The sequence below is a fragment of the Mandrillus leucophaeus genome, unplaced genomic scaffold (assembly GCF_000951045.1).
Source record: "Mandrillus leucophaeus isolate KB7577 unplaced genomic scaffold, Mleu.le_1.0 Scaffold157, whole genome shotgun sequence".
NCBI lineage: Eukaryota > Metazoa > Chordata > Mammalia > Primates > Cercopithecidae > Mandrillus > Mandrillus leucophaeus.
The window spans coordinates 1,417,159-1,435,378 of NW_012101554.1; the positions used below are offsets into that span (position 1 = coordinate 1,417,159).

Genomic DNA, 18,220 nt, shown 5'->3' on the forward strand with positions numbered 1-18,220 from the left:
TTCCATTGGTCTATATCTCTGTTTTGGTACCAGTACCATGCTGTTTTGGTTACTGTAGCCTTGTAGTATAGTCTGAAATCAGGTAGCGTGATGCCTCCAGCTTTGTTCTTTTGACTTAGGATTGTCTTGGCAGTGTGGGCTCTTTTTTGGTTCCATATGAAATTTAAAGTAGTTTTCTTCTAATTGTTAAGAAAGTCAATGGTAGCTTGATGGGAATAGCACTGTTACTTTGGGCAGCATGGCCATTTTCACAATACTGATTCTTCCTATCCATGAGCATGGCATGTTTTTCCATTTGTGTCCTCTCTCATTTCATTGAGCAGTGGTTTGTAGTTCTTGAAAAGGTCCTTCACTTCTGTTGTAAGTTGTATTCCTAGGTATTTTATACTCTTAGTTAACAATTGTGAATGGGAGTTCATTCATGATTTGGGCTGTTTGTGTATCATTGGTGTCTAGGAATGCGTGTGATTTTTGCACAGTGATTTTGTATCCTGAGACTGCTGAAGTTGCTTATCAGCTTAAGGAGTTTTGGGGCTGAGATGATGGGGTGTTCTAAATATACAATCATGTCATCTGTAAACAGAGATAATTTACTTTTTCTCTTCCAATTTGAATATCCTTTATTGCTTTCTCTTGCCTGACTGCCCTGGCCAGAACTTTCAATATTATGTTGAATAGGAGTGCTGAGAGAGGGCATCCTTGTCTTATGCCAATTTTCAAAGGGAATACTTCCAGTTTTTGCCCATTCAGCATGATATTGGCTGTGGGTTTGTCATAAACAGCTCTTATTATTTTGAGATACGTTCCATCAATACCTAGTTTATTCAGTGTATTTAGCATGAAGGGGTGCTGAATTTTATCAAAGGCCTTTTCAGCATCTATTGAGATAATCGTGGTTTTTGTCATTGGTTCTGTTTATGTGATGGATTACATTTATTGATTTGCGCATGTTGAACTGGCCTTGCATCCCAGGGATGAAGCCGACTTGATCATGGTGGATAAGCTTTTTAATGTGCTGCTGGATTCAGTTTGCTGGTATTTTATTGAGGATTTTCGCATTGATGTTCATCAGGGATACTGCCCTGAAATTTTCTTTTTTTGTTGTGTCTCTGCCAGGTTTTGGTATCAGGATGACGCTGGCTTCATAATATGAGTTAGGGAGGAGTCCTTCTTTTTCTATTTTTAGGAATACTTTTAGAAGGAATGGTACCAGCTCCTCTTTGTAACTGTGGTAGAATTTGGCTGTGAATCCGTCTGGCCCTGGGCTTTTTTTGGTTGGCAGGCTATTAATTAATGCCTCAATTTCAGAACTTGTTATCGGTCTATTCAGGGATTTGACTTCTTCCTGGTTTAATCTTGGGAGGGTGTATGTGTCCAGGAATTTATCCATTTCTTCTAGATTTTCTAGTTTATTTGTGTAGAGGTGTTTATAGTATTCTCTGTTGGTAGTTTGATTTCTCTGGGATCAGTGGTGATATCCCCTTTAGCATTTTTTATTGTGTCTATTTGATTCTCTCTTTTCTTCTTTATTAGTCTGGTTAGTGGTCTATCAATTTTGTTAATCTTTTTAAAAAACCAGCTCCTGGATTCATTGATTTTTGAAGAGCTTTTCGTGCCTCTATCTCCTTCAGTTCTGCTCTGATCTTAGTTATTTCTTGTCTTCTGCTAGCTTTTGAATTTGTTTGCTCTTGCTTCTCTAGTTTTTTTGAGGTGGAGTTTTGCTCTTGTTGCCCAGGCTGGCGTGCAATGGCATGATCTCAGCTTCCTGCAACCTCCACCTCCCTGGGTTCAAGCGATTCTCCTGCTCCAGTCTCTCCAACAGCTGGGATTACAGGCGCCTGTCACCACACCTAGCAAATTTTTTGTATTTTTAGTAGAGACAGGGTTTCATCATGTTGGCCAGGCTGGTCTCGAACTCCTGACTTCAGGTGATCCACCTGCCTCGGCCTCCCAAAGTGTTGGGATTACAGGCATGGGCCACGGTGCCCAACCTAGTTCTTTTAATTGTAATGTTAGGGTGTCGATTTTAGATCCTTCCCACTTTATCCTGTGGGCATTTAGTGCTATAAATTTCCCTCTAAACACTGCTTTAGCTGAGTCCCAGAGATTCTGGTATGTTGTGTCCTTGTTCTCATTGGTTTCAAAGAATTTATTTATTTTTGCCTGAATTTCATTATTTATTTACTCAGTAGTCATTCAGGAGCAGGTTGTTCAGTTTCCATGTAGTTGTGCAGTTTTGAATGACTTTCTTACTCCAGAGTTCTAATTTCATTGCACTGTGGTCTGAGAGACAGTTTGTTGTGATTTCTGTTCTTTTGCATTTGCTGACTAGTATTTTACTTCCAATTATGTAGTCAATTTTAGAGTAAGTGCGATGTGGTGCTGAGAAGAATGTATATTCTGTTGATTTGGGATGGAGCGTTTTGTAGATGTGTATTATGTCCATTTGGTCCAGAGCTGAGTTTAAGTCCTGAATATCCTTGTTAATTTTGTCTTGTTTATCTAATATTGACAGTGGGATGTTAAAGTCTCCCAATATTGTTGTGTGGGAGTCTACGTTTCTTTGTCGGTCTCTAAGAACTTGCTTTATGAATCTGGGTGCTCCTGTATTAGGTATATATATATATTTAGTATAGTTAGCTCTTCTTGTTGCACTGATCCCCTTACCATATGTAATGCCCTTGTCTTTTTTGATCTTTGTTGGTTTCAAGTCTGTTTTATCAGAGACTAGGATTTCAACCCCTGCTTTTTTTTCTTTTGTTTTTTTGCTTTCCATTTGCTTGGTAAATCTTCCTCCTTCCCTTTATTTTGAGCCTATGTGTATCTTTGCACATAAGATGGGTCTCTTGAATACAGCACACTGATGGGTCTTGCCTCTTTATCCAATGTGCCAGTCTGTGTCTTTTAATTGGGGCATTTAGCCTGTTTACATTTAAGGTTAATATTGTTATGTGTGAATGTGATCCAGTCATTATGATGGTAGCTGGTTATTTTGCCTATTAGTTGATGCAGTTTCTTCATAGTGCTGACGGTTTTTACATTTTGGTATGTTTTCACAGTGGCTGGTACTGGCTTTTCCTTTCCATATTTAGTGCTTCCTTCAGGAGCTCTTGTAAGGCAGGTGTGGTGGTGACATCATCCTTCAGCATTTGCTTGTCTGTAAAGGATTTTATTTCTCCTTCGCTTATGAAGCTTAGTTTGGCTGGATATGAAATTCTGGGTTAAAAATTCTTTAAGAATGTTAAATGTGTGCCCCCACTCTTTTCTGGGTTGTAGGGTTTCTGCAGAGAAATCTGCTATTAGTCTGATGGGTTTCCCTTTGTGGGTAACCTGACCTTTCTCTCTGGCTGCCCTTAACATTTTTTTCTTCATTTCAACCTTGGTGAATCTGACGATTATGTGTCTTGCAGTTGCTCTTCTCGAGGAGTATCTTTGTGGTGTCTTCTGTATTTCCTGAATTTGAATGTTGGCCTGTTTTGCTAGGTTGGGGAAGTTCTCCTGGAGAATATCCTGAAGAGTGTTTCCTAACTTGGTTCCATTCTCCCTGTCACTTTCAGGTACACCAATCAAAAGTAGGTTTGGTCTTTTCACATAGTTCCGTATTTCTTAGAGGCTTTGTTCATTCATTTTCATTCTTTTTTCTCTAATCTTGTCTTCACACTTTTATTTCATTAAGTTAATCTTCAATCTCTGGTATCCTTTCTTCCACCTGATCAGTTTGGCTACTGATACTTGTGTATGCTTCACACAGTTCTCGTGCTGTGTTTTTAATCTCCATCCATAGGCTGTACCCACTGTCTAACCAGTCCCAATGAGATGAGCTAGGTACCTCAGTTGGAAATGCAGAAATCACCTGCCTTCTGCATTGGTCTCGCTGGGAGCTGAAGACTGGAGCTGTTCCTATTCAGGCATCTTGTCTGAGAATTGATTTTTCTTTTTCAATCTTCTGATTTTCTGTGATTCCACTGCAGGGGTATGTTTACCGTGGTGACGTATGCATAGCGTCAGATTTATCATTAATGATGTTTAGTGTCTTCATAACTTTGTGCAGCCATTACCACTATCTAGTCCTAGGACATTTTTATCATCCCAGAGGAAACTTCACCTCCATTAAAGAAGTTACTCATTCCTCCTCCCACCCTCTGGCAATCTCTAGTCTGTCTTCTGTCTCTATGGATTTGCCTATTCTGGATATTTCATATAAACAGAACCCTACAGTATGTTGCCTTTTGTATCTGGCTTCCTTCACTTAGCACAATGTTTTTATCATTCATCCATGTTGTAGCACATATCGGTCCTTTGTTCCTTTTTAAGGCCAAATAATATTCCATCATACGTATATACAGGTGGAGTACCCTGTATCTGAAATTGTTTTGGATTTCAGCTTTTTTTTCAGATTTTAGAATACTTGCATTATATTTACCAGGATGAGCATCTCAAAATCCAAAATGCTCCAATGAGCATCTCCTTTGAGCATCAAGTTGGCACTCAAAAAGTTTCAGATTTTGGAACATTTGAGATTTCCCCATTTGGAATGCTCAACTCTACCACATTTTGTTGATCCATTCATTTGCTGTTGGGCATTTGTATTATTTCCACCATTTGGATATCATGAAAAGGACTGCTATGAGCATTTGCGTATAAGTTTTTGTTTGAACACCTGTATTTAATTCTTTTGGGTAACTACCCAGGAGCCCACCAAACTATTTTTTCACAGCAGCTGAACCATTTTATATTCCCACCAGCAGTGGAACCATTTTATATTCCCACCAGCAGTGGGTTCCAGTTTCTTCACATCCTTGTAAACGCTTATTTTCCATTAAATATATATGAGATATATAAATATATATGAGATATATAAATATATGCACATCTATGAGACAGAGTGTGCATGTGCCATCTTGATATGGAGTGACATATCTCATTGTGAATTTGCTTTGCATTTCCTTAATAACACATAGCATCTTTTCATGTGCTCATTGGCCATTTGTATATGATCTTTGGAGAAATGTCTATTTCAAGTCCTTGGTCCATTTTTTAATTGGGTTGTCTTTCTGTTGAGTTTTGTAAGAGTTCTTTGTATATTTTGTGTACTACATCCATATTAGATAGAATTTGTGAATACTTTTTTCCCATTCTGTAGGTTGTCTTTTTATTTTGATGTGCTGTGGTTTTTCACAGTACTTTTACATATATTTTCCTTTGATCTTTTTGGTGGAAATTATTCCAGGACCATTAGGATTATAAGAACCATGAGCCCATTTCTGTAAAAGGTCCAGGACATACTGAAAGAAAAGCTTTAAATAAATATAAGGTTTTATTAATAAGAACTTAATTCTCAGATGACGTTCATAATAAATGAAAAGAATGGGCTTAATGAATGGAAGAAGCTATATCCTGATTTTTGCTGTAGTCCTAGTTACCTTTTTTGAAGCTAACGTTCATTGAGCACTTTTAATGGGCCACTGAGTTGTAAATGTTTTACATATATTAGCACATTTATTCCTCATGACATTTATTTCTCATGACAACAGTGGAGGGTGTGAATAGTTATTTTCGTTTTACAGCTGAAAAAACTAAGGTACAGAGCCTCCAAAACTTGCTTAAGGTCACATAACTAAGAAATGCTGAAGCCAGGAGTAAACTGAGACATTCTGGCTCTAAAGCAGTGCTGTCCCTTAGAAATGTAATGGAAGCCTTATACGTCATTGAAGCTTTCCCAGCAGCCACATTAAGTGAAAAGTAACACATGAAATTAATTTTTCTTAATCTAGTATATATAAAATATTACCAGACACGTGATTAACCTAAAAAATTAGTGAGATGTTTTACATTCTAAATCTTAGAAATTTGGTATGTCTTTAACACTGAAAACACATCTCAGTTCAGGCTAGTTATGATGCAGATGCTACCTGTGGCTACCGTATCATACGCCCAGGTTCATAACCAGGACTTTGGTCATATCTGAAACCCAGATCATATTACCTGAAACCCTAAATCATGTAGTTAATATGGCCTGCTCTCTCTGTGATGGCCAAGTTATTTAGGCAGATTTGGCAGATTTTTTAGTTTTTTTCCCCATTATTTTTATAAATAGTACTCTCAGAAAAAAAACCTTCCATTTTCAAGCTTTGACATATAGAGAATAAGTCTAGTGTGATAGCATCTTGGTGAACAACAGTATTCACTCACCACTGAATTTTTGAAGATACCAGTTCTTGTCTCTAAGGGAGCACTTTCTAGGCTATCTGTCTTATGTAAAAAATAGTGGGGGCAAAAGCAAGAGCAGTCTCTTCATTCCAACACTAACATTTCAGATGGGTAAATTAGCCTTAAAAGGGTTAGCTGAAGCCATAAGAAAGTCTGAAAGTAAAACTGAATGTACCTCAAAGATTGACTGGTGACCATCAGATGGGATTCTGTCATGCGGAAGATGTTATGAATAGCCCGAGCAGCCAATACTTGTCTCATCGCTTCATAAATCACTTCGGTAGTGCTGTCTGTTTTAACTGCCATTGATCCCAAAAACCGAACTATAAACATCTGCTGCAAAAGAGAATCTGCAAGACAGCATTTTCCACTCAGGATCTCATTTACTTCCTGCTGCTGTTGATCTGCACACCAGTGTCAGATGTGCTGGTTTTGCCTGCTTTGTGTGGAGGAGCTTCTACCAAAATTTCTCAATATCGCTTTTATAAGCCCAATATTGCCAAAGCTCTGCCTCTTCCATTGTCTACATTTTGTCAGTTTGTTTGGAACTACTTCATTAGACTAAAAAGGCTTTTCTTCATCTATAAAATGAGATGATGGTGGTACCAGATGAACATCCTTCTAATGCTGAAACTCTAGGTGACTACAGTGTACCTTTTCTCTGAAAGAGTGCGTTGACTAGACAATAGAAGATTCATTACTTTGGCCCACTGATAAAGCCCTCTTAGAAAGGAAAAGTCATTTGCAGGATATAAGATCTCATGTTGGGTCTCATGCAATTCATACTTTATGCGTATTACTGAAAGGCAGTGACGATGTTTCATAGCCTAATGGAAGTAGCACTGGCTGCTGACAGTGGCGCATAACTTGACAAAACTGACTCCCAGCAACCATAACTAGAACATCAAAGAAGGTTTTTCTTTTCTTTTTTGAGACTGTCTCACTCTGTAGCCCAGGCTGGAGTGCAATGGTGTGATTTCAGCTCACTGCAACCTCCGCCTCCTGGGTTCAAGTGATTCGGACATCTCAGCCTCCTGAGTAGATAGGATTACAGGCGCCCATCACCACACCTGGCAAATTTTTGTTTTTTTTTTTTGTAGAGACGGGGTCTCACTGTGTTGCCCATGCTGGTCTTGAACTCCTAAGCTCAGGTGATCCACCCGCCTCGGCCTCCAAAAGTGCTGGGATTACAGGCGTGAGCCAGCGCGCCCGCCATCAGGTATGTTCTTAAGTACATTTTAAGAATGTAAAAAAACCAAACATTTGAATTTGAAAGACCTAAATATCATTCATTTGTGTCATCTTCAAATTCAAGAACAAGTTATTTGTGTTTTTGGTTTTCTAAAATGAAATAGCATATTTCCAATTCACCAAGCCTGCATTTGAATGTGATAACAGATTCAGATTTCACATTTCTATGCTATGCTACAAAAAGACTATGGCTAACAGTGAAATAGCTGTAAATGGTCTTTCAGCTACCCTTCAGTTTTTATCGAAGACTTGCCTCCATTGCAGATATCTTACTAAACTTTCAGAAAGAACAAATCTTCAATTCCTATTCCTAATCGTAGCTCTCTAAAACATGATTTCACATCTTATTTCAATGGCCCTTGTCATTTTGTGCAGGGGAAAGAATAAGGACACCAAACTGGTCACTTACCTTCTGCTTCTGGAAATGACTCATCCTCAGTTTCACCAAAAGGGTTGGTACGCCTAGGGGAATAGCCAGAGTTGAACAAACACGACAGCAGCAGCTAGAAGGGCACTTATCACTTGAACTGGAAGTCAGAATGGCAACAGTCTTTGGTGGTGGAGGGGGACACAAGAGACCTCAAATTTACTTTCAGTTCTCCCAGATATAACCTCTCTCAGTCCATACCTGCTCCCTCTGTTCTGATCAAGGAATTCTGTAGCAGGAAGCACAATATCGAATTGAATCGGCGTTCCAGGCGCTATCAGCTCCTCTGCTTCAGGTAGACTGGCTGTTGCTTTGGGAACAATCTTGTCATTTTCATTTTCCATCTCTGAATTTTTCAGGTTCTGGCTGAAGGGGACAAAATCAGTTCCCTTAACCTTATGCTTTTATAATCAAGTGAATACTTGTTGAAGGCTGAGGTAACTTTTATGAATGAAAATACAAGGGGAAAAGATTTAACTCAATCCCTTAATCCATTCTACAAATAAACCTTCTTCAAACTTCATTCATATCCTTGGCTAAAAACCCTCAGACTGCCCCATTTCCTGCAGTTCTCTCTGCTGCACAGCATCCTGCACTGTGCTACTAATTTTCTGTTTGTATCCTTCTCTGTGAGGCAGGTTTTGGAGGGCCTATGCTATAACTAAGTAATATGTATTCTTGCCACATAGTAGGCACTCAAAAATGTTAGCTGAACGGACTAAAGGTCCTGGCTTGGCATTTAATCACAATCTGGCTCTAATTTCCCAAAAGCCTCCATTTCCACTCCTTTAATGCACCCTCTATGAGAGCTGTACCACACATACCATATGCTTTTCCTTATTTCCATCTTCATCTCAATTCTGCTGCTCACCCAACTCTCCCAACCCAGCTCAAATTCTTCCTCATCCACTAGGCCAGCCTAGTGCACCCCGCCTCCCTCCTCTGATTCTTCTAAGTCACAGGCACAGTCTTGCAGCCCTGTGTGCCTCCTGAGCTTCACGCTGTGCCCACACTCATTGCTGACATCGTGGCCCATCAAATACTGTGCTCTCTGCAGAGAGATTAATCAGGCACCAACATGTTCTCCTCTAGTCTCAGAATACTGTAATTTAACTTTTCAACATTTAAAAAATCTTTTCTCCCCAGCCAGACTATAAACTCCTTTAAAGGGCAAAGAATATCAACGTATTTTGATTTCTTTCATTGCATGGACCATAGAAAGCTCTCAGTGATCTTTCTGTTCACTGGATATGTCAATATTTTCCTATTTCTCAAACATGTCAATAACTGAATGTAGTGTATCAAACTACTTTACAACAGGTATTTGACAAATGATCATACTTACTGGAATGTGGATTGAAACACTGTACATAGGCTTGTAGACGGTCACTGCAAGGCAAGCCCTTGGAGACCACTTGGTCTGACCTCCATTGTTAACAGAAAAGGAAACTGAGGCCTCTGGAGAAATTAAGCAGTTTTGAAGGCACTCAGTTACCTGGTAGGCAAGCCAGATTAAAAACAGGGTCTCCTTACTGCCAGGGGGAGTGCATCCCCAGGATGTCATACTGCCTCAATAACCCTAAATGGGAGAGTCACATCTGCTGTTTGATCTTGTCTTTAAGAGAAGGCTGTAATATAATAAGTAGTAAGCACTGGAGAAAGCTATGAGTAGAAGTTTCAAGGGGAGAAAGTGAGTCCAAGATTTTGGCTCCCCAGAGAGTCAAAGTGGGGAGATAACAATCAAGATAGGGTGGGGCCAGGTTGTAGAGGGCCCTTATACCATCAGGTGGGGTCTAAACTTGACACAACAGTATAGGGAGCCACCAAAGACTCTGAACATAGGAGTGACATGATGTTAATTTTTACCTGTGATCTCCATGTCACCAGCTCTAATGGACACTTTGCAGTCATCATAATTGACTTAAGGCATCTAACACAGCTGATCTCTCCTTGAACTCTTCTCTCTTGGTTTCTGCTGGTGCCACATTAATTTATAGAGTTTCCTCCTACCTTTCTTGATGTTCCTTTTCAATGTCTTTTGCAGGCTCCTTTTCTACCCTAACTGCTGGAGTTCTTTAGGATTCGGTTGCAGGCTCTGCTTTCCCCTCCCTCTCCTCTCTCCCATAGAGGACCTCATCCACTGCTGTTCAGTGCTGGGAGTCCCCGATTCATACACCCAGCCCAGACGTTTTCTTTGCACTCCACACCTGTATCATCCGTTGACTGCTTGACAACTCATATGGGATGTTTCATAGGCCTCTCATGCCTAACATGTCCAAAACTGAACTCTTCGTCTCTTTAAGAAACACCATCTGCCCAGGTGTTCAGCTCCAACTGGAGTCATCCTTTGATCTGTCCTTTTCTGTTTACGCTTATCCATCAAGTCAAGTCCCATAGGTTTTACCTCCAGAATAAGTCCACACCCATCTACTTTTCATCTCTGCCATGATCCTGGTCTAAACCACCATCATCTAATCCTGGGCTGCTGGGATGCCTCCTCACTGGCTACTGACGTGCTCTGTTCTGTGTTCTCCAGAGTAGCCAGAGCTAACTTTGGAAAATGGAGAGTGGGTATCTCCATCTCCATCACAAACACACAGCTCTCAGAGCCCTTCCACAGCTCCCTGCATGCTTCCTTCATCATCAGTCCCTGCCACCCTCCCCACCCCCCCATCATGCCCCATGATCTCCCTCTGCCTGCACTGTCCCGTTACACTGCCTCCTTTCAGTTCCTCAGATATACTAAGCTCTTCTCTATCCTGTTACCTCCACAATTGCTACCAAGAATACACTACCTCTGGCTCTTTGCAAGAGTAGCCACATCTTGTCTTTTACTTTGCAGCTTGAATATTATCTTCACAGCCAGGCCCTGCACAGGTCTCCTCTTCACCCTCCATGACAGCACCTCATCTCCTTAACGTCGCAGTGCTTCCCTCATTTTAACTCAGTCTGTGCTTACCTTTTGCCTGTTCTCCCCAGTAATCTCTCTGTTTCCTTACCTAGGCCAGCCCTGGGCAAATAGTAGATATTCAAATATTTGTTGAGTGGCTGGATAAATGAATGAACAGTAGATATATAGTAACTGCAGAATGAGGGAAGTCCACATATGATACTTGCTTAGAAGTAAATGGCAGTTTGTTCCCAAGAAGACAATTTCTCTGCTTCTTTCCCCCGACTGTCATCAAAACATTGCTTTATTCTTAGTGGGATGACCCTAACAGAGATAGCAGCCCTCTCCCCACAGCTCTGGGGCCATCTGGCAGCCACATCTGTCCCCCATCCAATCACTGGGCTAATTCAGCCGGCTGGCTAGAGTCATTTTTCTCCCCCAGGGAGTGTTCTGTGTCCCTTCTGTGGGATCCTTTTGGTCTAAGGATGTGATTTGCTTATTCTAGAATAGGGGAGAAAAAAATCAGTTACAGAATAATTAAATATGGGCTGCAAATTGTCTTTTTAGGAAACCTATCACACCTTCTAATTCCGAACCCTCCTAAACTATCCATCAGCACCCTTGAGAGATGGCATATCAGAGCTAGAAGGGTCCTAGGAGGTCAGCTAGTTCCTTGTATGTTACCAGGCTGAGAAGACAAAGGCCCAGAGCGTTTACTGACTTGCTCAGGGACACCTAGCTGTGTATAACACAAGGCAGGGCTATCCTTAGAACCCATGTCTCTCAACTGCAGGTCTGGTATTCCCTCCACTGTGCGCATCAAACATTTCTGTAACTTTACAAAGCGAAGACATACATTTACCCAGGAGAAGGCTACACGATTAACCTTCACTGACTGGATGGACTTTAGTTCCACTTCCTTTCATGTAGTGTCTACCTTAGAGTTCCATTTCATAAAGCATGCTACTTGTATAAACTGTTAAATCCTTAAGTTATGGTGCTGAAATATTTCTCGGACTTGTTGCCTCTTCCTCCTCTTTTTTTAAAACACTTGTTTAAGTTCTCATGTTCTGCTTCACAGCTACTACTACATCAACATCCTACTGGGTCTTGCACTCTCCCCTTCTTCCCACAACCTGTATCCAATTTATCCTACTCAGGTGCAGAACAGTCTTCCTAACCCTCATTCTGACCATTGTCCATTTTCCCAAAACCTTCCGTTTTGTTCCACTGCCTGTAACTCCTAAGCAGGGCACCCAGGTCTTTCAAACCTATTTTCTGGCCTTACCTTATCCCATTCCTTCTCAGGCACCCAGTGCCCAGCGTGTGAACACTGGCTCCACACTGCACAGATCCTGGGAAGTTACTTAACCCTGAGTTTTTAATGACTTCCTTCTGGGGTCATTAGATATTTGTAAAAAATGTAATGGGGTTCTTTCTACCATGCCACTAAAAGACGAACACCAAATATAGTCATAATTGTAATTTACCCTTTAATGCCAGGCTTTCATTAGTATGAAAATACAGCCCTCTACCATTTGACCAGATGGAAACTCCCATTAAGACAAAGGGTGGGATTCCTGGAACAAATCCTAAAGCAGAATTCAAAATGAGGAAAGCTGTATGCATGAAAATGTTTGCTCTAAATGGTAACAGTAAACGCCGGGGAGATAACCTAAATAATCAATGGTTAATAAATGGTGGAATGGGCCAGGCACAGTGGCTCATGCCTATAATCCCAGCACTTTGGGAGGCCGAGGCGGGTGGATCACTTGAGGTGAGGAGTTCAAGACCAGCATGGCTAACACAGTGAAACCTCATCTCTACTAAAAAGACAAAAATTAGCCAGGTGTGGTCGCGGGCACCTGTAATCCCAGCTACTCGGAAGGATGAGGCAGGAGAATCACCTGAACCCAGGAAGTGGAGGTTGCAGTGAGCTGGGATTACGCCACTGCACTCCAGCCTAGGTGACAGACTGAGACTCCATCTCAAAAAAATTTAAAAATAAATAAATAAGTAAATAAATAAATGATGGAATAGGGTGTAGTTACTAAAAGGAACAATTCTGAAAAATGTAGAAATAGTTAAAGTATGTGCGAATACAAAATAAATGTATGTATAAAACGATCACCGTATGTGCAGACTTATGGGCATTAATATGGATATATAAAAGGTGATTTTTTTTCCTTATTTAAAAAAAAAATTTTGCTTTCGTTCAGTTACTTTGTTGACGCTGACAGAAAACGTGGGGAGAACTCCTGGCTAGCAGGCCCCTCCATGCATGTCCTGTTTGCTTGGACTGCAGCAGCACGGCCCAGTGGAAGGGACAGGGCTGCTGACATCAGACAGGCTTGACTCCTAGCTCTACCACTCACAACATGGTGTGAACATGTTTAACTTTCCCAGCCAGCGTTACTGCTTCTGTTAAACAGGCTGAAAAACATGCCTTGGTTTGTGTGGATTAAGCAACAACTCATTTCATATTCCTAATCCATAATTTGGCTCCACAAAAGCAAGTTTTCCTTTGTCCTTTAGTTACCTGGGGCATGAGCTTTCTTGTTTTTTTCCAAAACTTGTAATGGGAGTCACTGCTTGCAGAGCGGTCTGATTCAACTTGATCGCGACTGCCTAAAAATCCACAGGAAGACACACTCAGTCCCAGGAGGTGGATGCTTACCTTCCAGGTTGAGAAAAGGGCTGAGATGCAGGCGACTGTTAATTACCTCAGGGTTGTCGGTCAGGTAGATCTGTCTGGAGATGTTGTTTATTGCACATATCCACTGTAGAGGACATTAAAAAAGAATACTGAATCCCAAAGTCACCCACCACACTAGGAAAGAAGGATGACAAACAAAATCTTTACCTCTTCATTTTCCTTTCTGCTCTCAGCCTGGAGGATTATTCCCCTGAAACAAAAGCATCTGAGTAATTAAGTACTTCCCCGATCTCAGTGACTGGGGATTATTCTACATAAACTGAACTTAGCTGGGGTGTGGGAGGAAACGGGCCACGAAGGCAGCATGATGAGAGGGAAAGAAAATGGGGTTCCAGGGCCAGATATAGTGGCTCACGCCTGCAGTCCTAGCACTTTGGGAGGGCGAGGCAGGAGGATGGCTTGAGCCAAGGAATTCGAGACCAGCCTAGGCAACATGGCGAAACCCCCTCTCTACAAAAAATACAAAAATTAGCTGGGCGTGGTGGCGTGTGCCTATAGTCCTAGCTACTAGGGAGGCTGAAGTGGGAGGACTGATTGAGCCCAGGAGGTTGAGGCTGCAGTGAGTGGTGATTGTGCCACTGCACCCCAGCCTGGGTGACAGGGCAACACCCTATCTCAAAAAAAAAAAGAAAAAAAAGAAAACGGGCTTGTAGATCTGGCTCTCCCTGATTCACTATGTGATCTTGGACAAACACGGCCCTTTCCCTGGGCCTCAGCATATTCTTCTATGAAATCAGAAGGTGGGACTCAGATCTTCTAGCCCAAGTCTTTGATTCTACAGTGAGATTCATCTGTCGACCTCCCCTAATGATCCAAGATGACCAGGACTCCAAGCCCAGCCACTCCTCCACCATGCCCAAAGAAGGACTTGGCAGCCCATTCACTCCTTTCCCAGAACTGAAAAGTCTGCATATGGAGGCCCGGGAATAAGGTAACAGTAATACTGCCCTACCTTTGTGGAGGCTTTAACTCTATTTTTTTTTTTTTTGAGACGGAGTTTCGCTCTTGTTACCCAGGCTGGAGTGCAATGGTGTGATCTTGGCTCACCGCAACCTCTGCCTCCTGGGTTCAAGCGATTCTCCTGCCTCAGCCTCCCAAGTAGCTGAGATTACAGGCGCCCACCACCACTAATGCGCCCGGCCAATTTTGTATTTCCAGTAGAGACAGGGTTTCTCCACATCTGGTCATGCTGATCTCAAACTCCCGAGCTCAGGTGATCCCCCCGCCTCAGCCTTCCAAAGTGCTGGGATTTCAGGCATGAGCCACCGTGCCCGGCCGAGGCTTTACCTCTTTAAAGAGACTCCACATCTGCCGGTTCCCTTGTTCCTCTCATCTGTGGCAGATGGGGCAACATAGATCTTATCTCTATTTTCTATCTGAGGAAAGTGAGGCCCAGAGGAGGTAACTGCAAAGGACCATGATGGGCATCCAGGAATCTCAATTCCCATCACCAAAGCAGGAAGGATGAGGTCTAAAGCTGCTCTGCCAAGCTGGGAGGACAGACATCATCCCAACGCCGTCCCCACCGCGCCCCCCTGCGGTTCAGGTCCAATCTTAATAGAATGCAATGCCAGAAGAGCAGCTCTGATGACGGGCAGGGCCACTCCTCTCCCCAGGCAGGTGAACCCTGAAGCCCCTCCATGGGACTCCGAACTCCTTGGGGCAGTTTAAAAACCACCGCTCTGAGAGGGGATCCCACTGGGACGGGATCTACTGTGAACGACCACAGGCTGTGGATTGTTCAAGTACCACCTCTTTGGGGCCCCTCAGGTACACAGGGCGTGTGGGAACAGCATGGCAGCCGCCAATACTGCTGCAGCGGAGTGCACTTCTCACAACTCCCGCTTCTGCTGGAAAAATGGCCTTCTCAGGAAGGTCGTCCTTACCAAAATACAGTTACCCTCCCCTGCCACAATCCAAACACAAATGCTTCTTTACAACAGGCTAGGAGTCGCTACAGCCTTCTCTCTCAGAATCTGTGCTAACACGCACGACTTCTGTTGCTGTCTCACACATGTAGGTCATCTCCAAAGCTACAGACAAACCCTCACTTATCTCCATATGGGATAAGACAGGCTGGATCCCTTATGGGTCACGCGGGCTTGTTTAAAGAGAGCAGAAAATCATCCTCCTGAAAGGTAAACAATACCCAGACTGGGGCCTCTCCCACAGAGGGCTGCCACGTAGGAATGAACTAGGAGGCCCCTGGCACGGGTGAAACCACTATACTCGTTCTCCTCCCAAATAAAACGCGTGAGACATACGATTTTCCATTGGGTGTGGTGATCTGGAAGCAGTAGCGCCGGTCTTCACAATCCACGGCCATTACTGAGCAGTTGTCCAGGTCCTGGATCAAACCTCCAGCCACAGCTCCCCTGGGCTGACACATCAGATTCCCGCCTTGGGTGAAGAAATAAAGCCTCTCCCAGGTGGTAGTGACCAGCCCTGTTTTGCTGTGGGTTGTGTTTTAAAAAGCCCATTAGTACCAGAAAGCACCAGCCGCACCTCTAAGTTTTGCTGCCTCGTTATGGGTACTGGTGGCATTTTAGAAATAATGTGTTTCCAAGGTCAGGAGTTCAAGACCAGCCTGGCCAAGATAGTGAAACCCTGTCTCTACTAAAAATACAAAAAAATTAGCCAGTTGTGGTGGCAGGCATCTGTGGTCCCAGCTACTCAGGAGGCTGAGACAGAGAATTGCTTGAACCCAGGAGGCAGAGGTTGCAGTGAGCCAAGATGGTGTTACTGCACTCTAGCTTGGGCTATAGAGCGAGACTCCATCTCAAAAAAAAAAAAAAAAAAAAAAAAAAGAAATAATGTGTTTCTTTATAACATTAAAGCAAAACTGCCCATTCAAGTGGAAAGAGCAGCAGAAGGGTACAATTTAGCTAGAATGATCTGGGAGATCATGGGCTCTGCTTCCAAGGAAGATACCAGTCCCAGGGCCGACCCCGCACTGCAGCCACACGCTGACTACTAAACCAGGAGATGGAACTAGAATTAGTCCACCACCATGAAGAACTGAACACCTGGAGAATTATTTCTCTGAGACCTGGAGCTGAGCTGCTCTGAATCTACTCAGGGCTGCCTTAGCCCACAGCACCCACCGGTCCTAGGAGGCTCTCAACAGATTTGCTTTAACTGAAGGTCATTCTTGTTTTGTGGGCTGCTTACAAAAGGAAAATCTAGTTCCTGGCAAGTAACAACAGAACCCAGTGGGTTTTCTACGCCTGCAGAACTCCAGGGGACATTTAGCTTGTGATCGCTGCAAGTTCACAGACCTTAGAGGTGCTCCAGCCTGCTAACAGCTGGCAGTTCCTCTCCATGGACCCTCCACTGGGGGTTTTCAAATACTTTACTTGGCTCAGTATTTACAGAGTAGCAACTATGTCCAAAGGCACTGGTTTTCCTGTCCCAGTAGTTTCCCCAAATGGCAGCGGCTGACTTCTGAGTGCTCACTGCCTGGGAGGGATGAACACATTCAATCTAACTTCATAAAGCAGGTGCGGTTATCAGCTGCATTTTACACATGAAGAGATCAAGGCTCAGCCCAGCTGGGCTGTCTGATTCCAAAGTCAGTGCTTTTCACACCACACCATGACCATATCCTCTGCGCTCACAGAAGCACTTAAACCTGATCATCCCTTCCATTCAAAATGGACACTTAAAGACCCGAGTGGTAAATGTGTGACCCAATCAGTATGACTCGAAGTGACTCTAAAAGCCTCCTGACCCTGCCTCTGGCTCGCGGGTAGGTCTCCAGCACGTGGCTCTCACCTGCCAGGTGGTGTGGGGGAAGTGGCATGATGGGATAAAAAATGTCAGTGGTCCAGGATGGTAACAGTTAAGAGTGGTCTGTTTGCACATGGCCACAGTGACCAGAGACAAGGGTGGGCCACAGTGTCCTGGAGTCTACAGCACCGGGCTCTTAGAGGACTCATTCCAGCCCCATCTCTTAGTGCAGTTCAGTGCCTGGGCCCCAGAGGTTTCCTATGTTGCAAGTGGGAGGGCTGCTGTGATGGGAGTTCTTCCCAGTCTCACCCGCCCACCTCCCTCCGACTTTAATGGGGCATGTAAGATTGCTTTTCAGCCACTTCTTAGGGAAAACTGATTTCAGAAAAAGAGGCAAACGGTGGCGTTCTCACTTTCTGAGATTAAGGTAACCAGCCTTCTGGATGAGGTTCCTGTTGATCTGTGGTGCGGCCACATCAGAGTCTGGAGTGTAAACAGATTCATCAACAGAAAGGAATTCTTGCTGGGACACCCGCATCTTTTCCGCCTCAGCTTCCAGTTCTACCTGAATGCTTAAGACAGAAGGTGTTGGGTCAGTTACTCACTGCTGGCCAACCCAGCACTACTAAGAAGCCACTGGCAGCCATCACTCCACCCCCGCCAAGCTTCCGGCCTTACAGATGGAGCTGCCAGCCTCCTACAGGGCCACAACCCTCTACCCTTAGGCCCTGAAAACTATGAATCACAGGGACTCAATTTTGCAGTAGTAAATGTGTCTATATGACTGCTGTTTTAAAACAGAACCTAAGGAATGCCACTGACCTATGCTTGAACCCAGCTGAACAGTTTTGCTGCTGACAGAGGTATCCATGCTTAGCACTGCTGATGCACATTTTTGGAGAAAAGCTTTGAGAAGCCCCTCCTCCAGGGCTGCTCACACACGCAGCCTAAGCAAGTTCCAAAAAGGAAGGAATGAAATGGTAGTCAGGCCTCCCCT

The 18,220-nt window shown here is 43.3% G+C and overlaps 1 protein-coding gene across 3 annotated transcripts in view; it reads right to left on the reverse strand.

The window, feature by feature from the left end:
- The window catches only part of APPL2 (adaptor protein, phosphotyrosine interaction, PH domain and leucine zipper containing 2), a 64,832-nt gene that overhangs the window by 7,009 nt on the left and 39,603 nt on the right, over positions 1-18,220 (reverse strand). For all 3 annotated transcript variants that reach the window (XM_011975516.1, XM_011975515.1, XM_011975517.1), the window contains exons 10-17: positions 17,637-17,795; positions 15,759-15,947; positions 13,642-13,684; positions 13,502-13,558; positions 13,318-13,406; positions 8,090-8,254; positions 7,871-7,923; positions 6,386-6,560 (exon numbers count right to left, since the gene is read on the reverse strand). In XM_011975516.1, coding sequence (XP_011830906.1) covers positions 6,386-6,560; positions 7,871-7,923; positions 8,090-8,254; positions 13,318-13,406; positions 13,502-13,558; positions 13,642-13,684; positions 15,759-15,947; positions 17,637-17,795 — 930 coding nt within the window. The remainder of the gene's footprint in view (positions 1-6,385; positions 6,561-7,870; positions 7,924-8,089; positions 8,255-13,317; positions 13,407-13,501; positions 13,559-13,641; positions 13,685-15,758; positions 15,948-17,636; positions 17,796-18,220) is intronic.